General features: G+C 42.6%; 1 protein-coding gene across 4 annotated transcripts in view; it reads left to right on the forward strand.

Moving 5' to 3' along the window:
* Nucleotides 1–9,708, forward strand: part of NUP153 (nucleoporin 153) — a 73,799-nt gene extending 64,091 nt beyond the window's left edge. For all 4 annotated transcript variants that reach the window (XM_075533496.1, XM_075533490.1, XM_075533483.1 and 1 more), the window contains 5 exons: nt 153–1,019; nt 5,609–5,965; nt 6,818–7,090; nt 7,877–8,045; nt 8,323–9,708. In XM_075533496.1, coding sequence (XP_075389611.1) covers nt 153–1,019; nt 5,609–5,965; nt 6,818–7,090; nt 7,877–8,045; nt 8,323–8,407 — 1,751 coding nt within the window. In that variant the 3' untranslated portion in view covers nt 8,408–9,708. The remainder of the gene's footprint in view (nt 1–152; nt 1,020–5,608; nt 5,966–6,817; nt 7,091–7,876; nt 8,046–8,322) is intronic.
* Nucleotides 9,709–10,348: the final 640 nt, after the last annotated feature.

Raw genomic sequence — 10,348 nt, forward strand, 5'->3', positions numbered from 1 at the left:
CAGGAAGATTCAGGTTTTCTGCCATTTCTGATACTCTTCAGAATAGGCCTTTCTGAGTAGTTCCTCCGTAGCATTGGCTCTCGAGGCTTGTGCTTCATTAGTGAAGATAATAGGCATTCACTGTCTTAAAAGTGTCCTCTGTGTCTTTGAAGGTTTGGCCACATCTTCATCTTCGAACACAGCAGCCACTTTCACTTTTGGGATCCCACCCTCTACTTCTGGGCCTTCTCAGATGTTAACAAGCACTGGGAATTTTAAGTTTGGAAATCAAGGAGGCTTCAAAATAGGTGTGTCATCAGATTCTGACTCCATAAACCCCACGAGTGGAGGAGGCTTTAAGTTTTCAAAACCAACAGGAGATTTTAAATTTGGAGTTTCATCTGATCCTAAACCTGAAGAAGATAAAAAGGACAGTAAGAATGATCATAATTTCAAGTTTGGGCTTTCTTCAAGTGTAAGTACTCCGGCTCCTTTAGCTCCCTTTCCGTTTGGAGCTTCTAGTCTTGGGCAGCAGGAGAAGAAAGAGGAACTCCCCAAGTCTTCGTCTGCAGGCTTTAGCTTTGGTACTAGTGTTATTAACCCCACCCCTACTGCTCCCAATACTGCAGTGACCTCTGAGAACAAAAGTGGCTTTGGCTTTGGAACCACAGAAACCAAGAGTGGCCCCGTGGCTCCCTTCACGTGTAAGACAGTGGAAGCCAAAAAGGAAGACACACCTACCACCAAATTGGGGTTCACTTTTGGCAGTCTGCCATCTGCCTCAATGTTTGCTTTGGGAAGGACAGAGGAGAAACAACAAGAGCCAGACACTTCAACATCTCTAGTGTTTGGGAAGAAGGCTGACAACGAAGAGCCAAAGTGTCCACCAGTGTTTTCCTTTGGGAATTCCGAGCAAACCAAAGAGGAGAGTTCTTCTAAGTTGACCTTTGGTTTTGGTTTGGTACAGCCAGCTGAGAAGGAGTCTGAGCAACCGGCAAAGGCCACTTTTGCTTTTGGAGCACAAGGCAGTACCACAGCTGGTGAGTATGAGGGTTTTGAGGGGACACTTATACCGGGGGTCTCTGGTATCTTAACAGGTATTGCAAGTCAGGAGGCAGTTGGCACTGAACCTGGTTGAGAGAATCCCAAAGCTCTTAGCTCTGGAAAGGAGCTAGGAGTTCCACACCTCCCTATGCTCCACAACCTCCCAATGATTATGGTAATGTTAGCTACAGATTAAGAAAAAAAAGTTTCTCATCAATTTTTTTTTAAAAAAAGAAAGTGCCAGGAAAGAATAAGTGAAAGAACATGTGAAGTACTTTATTGTTGTAAAAGTTGGTGTTTAGTCACTTGGCATTTTTTGTGGGTCTGCACTTTGTTCAGCTCCCCTCTGATGCGGATTGACGGTCCTCTTGATCACCCCACAGCTAAAGATCACGAGTGTGTCTCCCGAATGACCAGAGAAGAGACCGGGGTGTCTAGCTGAGCTGGGGTGCTAAGCAGAATTTTTCCTTTTGTGTATACTTTTCTAAAAGGAAGCATTTGGGAGACGGCAGGTTTTCTAGTCCATGCTCCTCCCTCAGCAGCTGAGGAAACAGTGAAAGAGGTTTCTTTAAGATAATCATCCCGTGGCTCTTTTCCAGCTGTATCCCATAGGGTCCAAGGGATCCTGGGCACACCGTAGGACCACGAATAAGTGGTCTCCTGTTTCAGCCAGAGCAACCCTGCTTTATATCTGTGTGGGGAAAACAATATGCAGGCAGTACGAAGCAAATGTCCCTCCTTCCCTCCCTCCTTCCTTCCTCATCTTTCGTTTCTAGTCATGCCAAGGTCCTGATTTAAATGCCATACCTGGCTTCCATTCTATGCGTAGGTTACTCTTTTCACCTTTAAGGCTGATTCACTAGCAGCAACAAGCAGACCTGTTGCCGCTGAGTCCATTCTATTGACTCCGTAGGACCGAGTGGAAAGCCACAGTCCCACGGCTGTCATCTTTACAGAAGCACACGGACACCATTGCATTTGTGTCACAAGCTCTTTGGAGAGCAGTCACGGACTTAGCCACTGAACTACCAACTAACCCATTCATTTAGCTATAGAGCCTTGGGGTTGGGGTGGGAGCTGTGGAAGAGTTGTCACTACATCAGGGACATCCCTACCTGAAGGAAAAAAGTCAAACCAAATTCCCTGCCATGGAGGCGATGCCGACTCATAGCGACCCTATAGGTCAGGGGAACTGTGCCTATGGGAGTAGATAGCCCAGTGTTTATCCCAGAAGGAAAATTGAAGGCGCTCATGGGGCTCCTGGAATAGAAAGGAGTCTGATGGAAAGGAAGCTAATGTGAGTCTCGAGCCAAGAAGTTGAGAGGCTAATCGCCCCTGGGAGTGATAGAGCAGCATTGATGGAAGAGTAAACAGGACTCTCCAAGCTTGCACAAGGTCTTCAGCAGATACACATAAAATTCTGAGAGATACAGTTCTCATGCAAAGGCCACAGTATTATTGCACATTTACCCATATCTTTCATCCTTTGGATGTTTATAGTCATAATTGACATGTACTGTCTAAGAATATAGGAATTTTTATTTAAGTTGATGAAATATTTCCTGTTATAATCATGCTTTAAAATCATGGTTTACAAACATGAAGAGGCTCTAAAAAGGTTGTGGGAAAATGGAATTTTAAAATTATGGAATAGTCCCACAAATGTTTTGAAACCCCTTCGTATGTGTAGATACTAGACATTACCAGATATTTCAGGAACATAGATAAAATTAACCTCTGAGAAAACAGGTGATTATTAAAAGTAATAATCCTAAAGAAAGAAAAATAACATTAGAGTCATAAAAGTATCATTGGTGTATGATTCTTTGAACAGATTGGTTAACTGGAATTTCCCAGAACACAGTGCAAAAGTAGTAAGAGATTGATTGCTCCACTCTAGCCACAGTATTATTTAAATAGTTGTACTTAGAGACCAGAAGCCAAAAAAAAAAAAAAAAAAAAGTCAAAAACAAGCCAAACTCTGCCATTGAGTCGATTCTGACTCATTGCAACCCTACAGGTCAGGTTAGAACTACCCCTGTGGGATTCTGGGGATGTACATTCTAACAGGAGTAGAAAGCTGCATTGTTCCGACGGAGTGGTTGGCGGTTTCAAACTGTTGACTTTGCAGTCCAATGTGTAAAGCCACGATACCACCAGAGCTCTTTAGAGATGGGACTAATATGGAGGAAATATCAATGAAATGACAGAAGAAAATTTCCTTGAGGAGACAAACATGCTGATTTTAAACATGGGAATGACCTGTTCTTAAGGGAGACCAGTGACATTTAGAAGACCCCAAACCTTCAAATCCTGTATCCTTCTGCAGAGAGAAGCTGCATGCCGTAAATTAACAGGTGTCAGCTTATAGCACCTGCCTTTGGTTTGCAGCATCCAATGCTAAAAACAGGGCAGTGCTCTTAAAGTATAAATAACCTTGAATTCTATAACCAGTGCTGTTACACACAGTGCAAACGCTTGGCTTTAGATATCGGAGAACCCGAAGTTGAATATGATGAACGCTCTGGAGTAATTTGGAAGTACTCAAAGCAAAGGGAAAAGAACTAGAAAAACAACAAAACTGAAATCCAACAAATAGATTCAAGCAGGTTTTTCCTCATTAAATTTTACTGTGGGTGGAGAAAAGCTCCTTAAAATACTTAAAAGAAAACCAAAACTAAAATCACATAATGTTGAAAGAATAAAAAATTGAGAGTCTGATCATGTTGAATGGTTTCCCTAACCTGGAGGTATTTGCTTTGCCAACCTCCCTTTGACTAACGGGAAGTAAGTCAGCACCCTCCATTTTCCAGAAACTGCTCATGCCCTTCACACAGTGACCAGCCCTGTCCAGTAGGCACGATTGGAACAGAGACACTTAAAGTCATCAGGTAGCTGGATGTAGGACTATACTACAGCAAGCAATTGTTTTCCCCCAAATCAGCTGTTACGTAGGGGTCTAGCATATCTCATTTGTATTTTCTAATATTTTCTCATTTCTATTTCATGAAAAGCAACAGAACACAGGTAACCTATTGAATAATTAAAATAACTCAAAGGACCTACTTAATTTTTATTCTGGAATGAAATTATTTCTTCGCTCCCCTTAGCCATATATAACTTTAGTCTTAGAAGAATTCTGGTGGAACTCGACAAGCTATAAATGGATTCTAAAATTCATACAGAAGAGACAGTGTGTAGTGAGTTTGGGGGAGGTGGATAGGCACACAGTTAGGCTTCTCTTGCCGTTATTAAAGCACACTATAAAGGTACAATAGCTAAAACAACCTAGGGACTGCTGCCCCCTAACCCTGACAGTGTCTTTGCTTATGCATTGGGCTGCCGATCTCAAGAGAAGCAGTTCAAAACCATTAGCAACTCCATGGAAGAACTATCATGAGTTACTGTCTCAGGGCAGTTCTACCCTGTCCTATAGGGTCACTGTGAGTCAGAATAATCTTTTTTTTTTTTTTAATACTCTATTGGGGCCTTTGACATCTCTTATCACAATCCATACATTCATCCAGTGTGTCAAGCACATATGCTGCCATCATCATTTTCAAAGCATTCTTTTCCCACTTGAGCCCCTAGTTCCCCATTTCTTCCCTCTCCCTCCTCCACTCACCCTCATGAACCCTTGGTAAGTTTAGACTATTATTTCCACATATCACATCTTCCTCCGTCACCCCTCACCCACCTTTCCATTATTTGTCTCTCTGCGAGGGGGTTATATGTCGATCCATGGGATCGATTCCCCCTTTCTCCCCACCCTCCCCTAATCCTCCTGGTATCTTTGCTCTCATTGTTGGCCCTGGGGTGGTTTATCTATCCTGGAGTCCCTGTGTTGCGGGCTCTTGTCTGTAGCAGTGTGCGTGTTCTGGTCTAATTTGATATGTAAGATAGAATTGAGGTCATGATAGTGGGGTGAACGAAGCACTAAAGAGTTAGAGGAACGTTGTGTGTTTCATTGGTGCTATATACCGGCTCATCCAGAATAGTCTTGATGGCAGTGAGTTTTGTGTTTTGGTGTGCTTTTTTTTGTTTGTTTGTTTGTTTTCGTTTAATGACAGCTGTAACAGTGTAAATAAATGCGTGTATGTTTGGAAATATAGGCTATCATGAAAGTGACCTGGTAAACTCATGGTCATTAGTGAATAAATGTTGCATTAAAAAATCATCTGTCCATTAGGAAAAAAAGGTAAAATCCTGCTACATACTATAATACACATTGCAATGAACATTTCTTGTAAAACTCAAGATTTTGAAAGCGTGTCCATCTCCCAGGAGCTGGATTTACCATCCAAATGCGGCATCTACGTAATTTTGGATTTAAGGGGATTTTAAAGTTTATTAAATGCCAGAGGATCCTCCTTTGAAGTAGAGAAAATCTGTAGACTATCGAACTTTACTATCTGACAGAGGGGGCTGTTTGAACTGTGACCTAATAGGAAATGTCTACTGTTCTGTTTTCTGAACTCTGATTGTAGGGCAGGAAAAAACCTGAGATGATTCTCTCCCCCCCCCCCCCCCCTAATTTTTGAGACTATTCTTAAGGGTTCGGATTTGTTTCTTATTTGTCTTACAGATCCAGGAGCAGCAAAGCCAGTTTTCAGTTTCTTGAACAACAATTCCTCTACCATCAGCACGCCAACCACTTCTGCTGGAGGTGTTATGTTTGGTAGTTCCACCTCTTCCTCCAATCCGCCTGTGGCTGCCTTTGTGTTTGGACAGGCCAGCAATCCTGTGAGCAGCTCTGCCTTTGGTAACTCAGCTGAATCCAACACATCTCAGGTTTTGCTGTTTTCTCAGGAGAGCAAACCAGCAACCACATCTAGCACAGCGGCAGCTGTCACCCCATTTGTCTTTGGTCCAGGAGCCAGCAGCAGTACCACAGCAGCCACGGGTTTCAGTTTTGGGGCTACTACCACTTCTAGCTCTTCAGGTATGTTTTTGTTTGCTTGGCTTTACAAGCATGCTGGCTTTTAGCAAATAAGTCATCCCACACTGCCTGGCTGCCTTAGGTCAGCTACACCAGGCATGTTGTAACTACGTACCTTGTTTTACTGACATTTTTTCAAACATGAAAGATTTGTGGCACTCCATTACCAGCCTATTAGCAGCGCCATTTTATTGACATTGTGTGCTCACTTCGCATCCCCGTGCTTCATTTGGGCTATTTGAACAGCATTTCAAACTTGCCGTTTGAAGCTTTTGCACATCCGAGAGACGGCAGTAGAGTGTAAACCTCATTGTAATATGCACGGCGGCCCTAAAATGTCTGCGATTCACTGCAAGGTAATGTTTTTTGCTTTAGGTTGGTAGTCTGAAACAGAGCTTGAAATATCCCCATGGCATTTCTTACCCTTACTGATTTCACTCTTGAAAGCAATTTTTCCTTTTCTTTGTAGAGTAAAAACATTTTTTCCAAGTATGGTTCTTGTTGTTTAAATTGTAATTGAAAATAACCATGCACTAGGAGTTGTTTCCTCTGAAACATCTCCCATGATTCATTATATAGCCTGGCTGTATCCTTTTGTGCAAAAAAAAAATTGTTGACTGGAGGTGAGATGGGAAGCCATTTCAACCGGTTTCTCTTTATATTTGGTTCTGCTTTTGGCACTGAAATGGTATTTTCATACTCATTATTCCAAACTCCCCCTCACTGTGCTGTCATAAGTTCAGCCAGGTAAGCAGCTACGCTAAGTATGCGTGCAGTTTGTCTGTGGGTGTGGAAATGGCTTGAGGGTTCCCCGCTCTACTAATTAAGGAGATTAAAGTATTTGCTGGCTTCCAGGATCCTCATTTGTATTTGGCACTGGACCTTCTTCAACACCATCTGCCAGTCCAGCATTTGGTGCTAGCCAGACCCCGACATTTGGGCAAAGTCAAGGTGCCAGCCAGCCTAATCCTTCGGGCTTCGGATCTATATCATCTTCAACAGCATTGTTCCCAGCTGCTGCTCAGCCTGCACCTACTTTTGGGACAGTGTCAAGCAGTAGCCAACCTCCGGTGTTTGGACAGCAGCCCAGTCAGTCTGCTTTTGGCTCTGGAGCAGCTCCTAACTCTAGTAAGTGTGGACAGGGAGGTGGGTTTGTATGTGTATGTGTGCTGTTAAAAGGGATTTTTAGATTGGCCCATAAACCACTCTCCTAGTTCTCACACATTATATTACAGTTGAAAGGTATTAACGTTTATGTAACTTAGGTACTTAGGTCAGTGCTATTTCTCCCAAATCTAGCTTAGATTTCACCCCCGTTTTCTCACCCTTTGCGTCTCTGTGCAGTCCTGGAGTGTGCCCTCCTGATTCTGTTGGGGGTTCACCCCAAGATTTTGAAAGCCTCTCAGGTACTCACAGTCCTCAATCCTTCCCAGCTTTAACACTCCCCTTGTCTTGGCTGTCAACACCAAGTTTACGGACATTCCTCCCACACCTACATCTCTGTAGACACATGTCAAGTGGACTCGTTGACCGAAGCCACACGTTTTCTTTAGAAAGAACGGATTCTACTTTAAACAACATAGTTATATACTATATAAATGCAAATATATGATCCTGTGTATACATTATATATACACACAATTTATAATAGTTAATATTGTACAACATGATACTGGGTTCATTGTATTGTAAGGGTCACTGGGATCGATCAGTCAATCTCCCCTTGGTCAGAGTAAGTTATGTCACTTGTGGGAGACAACTTCATGGAGAACATTAATCTTTGTTTTTTTCCTAAAGTGACTCTACGGGAGCTTAGGCCGACCGCATTTTTGTCTGTAAACTCGGAGTCAGGATTAGACCTGTTTTGCCCTACTGTATCCACACTTTTGAAGGACTTTTCCTTGAATCCTATAGGCTCCGTTTTCCAGTTTGGCAGCAGCACCACAAATTTCAACTTCACAAACAACAACCCATCAGGAGTGTTTACGTTTGGTGCGAATCCCGGCGCACCGGCAGCCTCAGCCCAACCTTCAGGCTCTGGGGGATTTCCATTCAGCCAGCCATCAGCAGGATTTACCGTGGGGTAAGAGTCTGGAATTTTCTGTTGGGAAGGAGAGCTCACTTACCACAAGACTGGGTGTCTGGTTTTCTGAAATCACTCAAGTGTGCCGTTCAGTTTGGGTAAAACATCAAATGCCATCCTAGAATTTTGGTACAGTAATTTGTGCCTGAGCATCCCAGGCAGCGTGTGGCTGTGTAAGGTTGCCTTCTCTTGGTTGCTGGTCACATTGCGTGTTTCGTGCCAATTGAGCAGTACTTGTCTTGGATGTGGTGTGACGTGAAGGTTCTCTCTCTCACAGGTCAAATGGGAAAAACCTGTTCTCTTCCTCCGGACCTTCAGTTTCTGGCCGCAAGATAAAGACTGCTGTTAGACGTAGAAAATAAAGGTCACAAAGGTGTTATATACAACAACTTTACCAACAGTTGGTGCCCTGCTTTCAGATACTGGATTGTACTACGTGCTGGGCTGGTCTGAAGTCAGATCCGCCTAAGAATGTCTTCAATTTTGGAAATCTCTTTCTTTACTGAAACCCAACCATCACCCCACCCACCCCACCCCTCTTTTATAAAATAATAGGTAGCCTGGTGACTGATCCTTCAGCAAAAATATTTTGTGATCCAGCAAATTATTCACTAATTGGCATGGTCTGGCTGAACCCAGGAAGAGCAAACGGCTTTGTATAGAACCTCATCGTCTGCACCACTGTGTGAGTTGATATGCGTCTAGGGAATGCTGGAATGTAATTGTACCGGAGGAGCTCTGTACAGGCTAGCGGATGTTGAAACGACTGGTTTCTATGCTGTTTGTGTTGGTGTGTGTGTGTGTGTGTGTGTGTGTGTGCAGTGAGTGAGTTAGGTGTCCTGTGCACTAAAATGTTCTGATAGAGGAAGCCTGATTGAAGAATGGTCCCTGCTAAAGGACTTGTTCGATCCAGTTCTCCATTTAATAATTATATGCTATTTCTATATTTTCATTCTTATGACTATCACCTGTCTTGCCTTCATTATTTTATTATGAAACATGTGTAAATACAATTTTGTTTCTGTACTTTTTTTGGCATCACATAAAATCTGTGAACTTGAAATTTTGTGTTAGAAATTTTTTTGTTGTTTGTTTAGTATCGTCTCAGATTTTATTATGTAAATTCCATTATTCAAAGTTGCCTAGATCCATTTGGAAATCTTAAAAAAAAAATTGGGGATTCTTAAAGTGAATTTATTGGCTTTTCTGATCCAGTTTTGTTTTGGACCAAAACCCAGTATTGTACAAAGTATTAAGCATATATTTTTATATTTACTGAAATGGACAGTGGTGACTTTGGATAATAAGGAAAAGTTTAATATTAAAGCCATGTTTATTACAGTATAATTAACATGTTAAACCATGGGACAAACGCATCAATAAAAAATTATGAAATATTTTTGCTGTAGTTTTAACTCATGCTGAAGGTACATGGGTACCAGTGGGTGGGAGTCCCCCTTTTGATGAAGGTCAGTAACTGACGGTCAGAAGGTAAATACCAACAGGATACACGTCAGTGACTTGGGGGAAGGCAGAGGATGGCGGACTGCTGAGATACAGAAGGTACCCTGTTGCTTGCCTGGGGCTGAGAAATCATGCCCAGTTTGCATATAAACTTACATGCCTTTTTTTAAAAAGTAGAAAATAAACACATGCAACCATTTCTGCTTGTTCTTGTACCTTCCTTGATAAATGTGTGGAGTTGATTACAGTATTCGTAGATTGGGCGGGGGGGGGGGGGGAGCCAAAACAAACAAAAAAAAAACCCACCAGTACATTTTTACACTTTCTTTGGATTATTGCACTGTTAGGTGTTTTGTTTTTTAATGTAGTCCTCTGAGAGCTCTTAGGACAGAAGTTAATTTTATGTCCATATTAATTTGTTGAACTGCTTATTGGTTTGAATCTGAAGTGTTAGCAGCTTTTTTGTGTGCTCACCACAGGTATTTTGCACTTACAACATTCGGCACTGAATTGTTGGGGGAGGCGGGCCTCGGTGATAGCGCACGCGGTCTGAATCTTGAGAACCCTAATTAAGGCCCTGGCCAGTCCTTAGCTATTCTCTAGGCCAGTGGTTCTTAACCTTCTTACATCGCGACCCTTTAATACAGTTAGTTCCTCATGTTGTGACTCCCCAACCATGAAATTATCTTTGTTGCTACTTCATAACTGTAATTTTGCTGTTATGAATTGGGTGACCCGCGTGAAGGGGTCGTTCGACCCCCCAGGTTCAGAACGGCCGCACAAGGCCCATGTGGATGGCGCCACATTAAAAATGCTCCAGAAGTAAACAGCATTCAGGC

This window comes from Tenrec ecaudatus, chromosome 1 (assembly GCF_050624435.1).
Source record: "Tenrec ecaudatus isolate mTenEca1 chromosome 1, mTenEca1.hap1, whole genome shotgun sequence".
Lineage (NCBI taxonomy): Eukaryota > Metazoa > Chordata > Mammalia > Afrosoricida > Tenrecidae > Tenrec > Tenrec ecaudatus.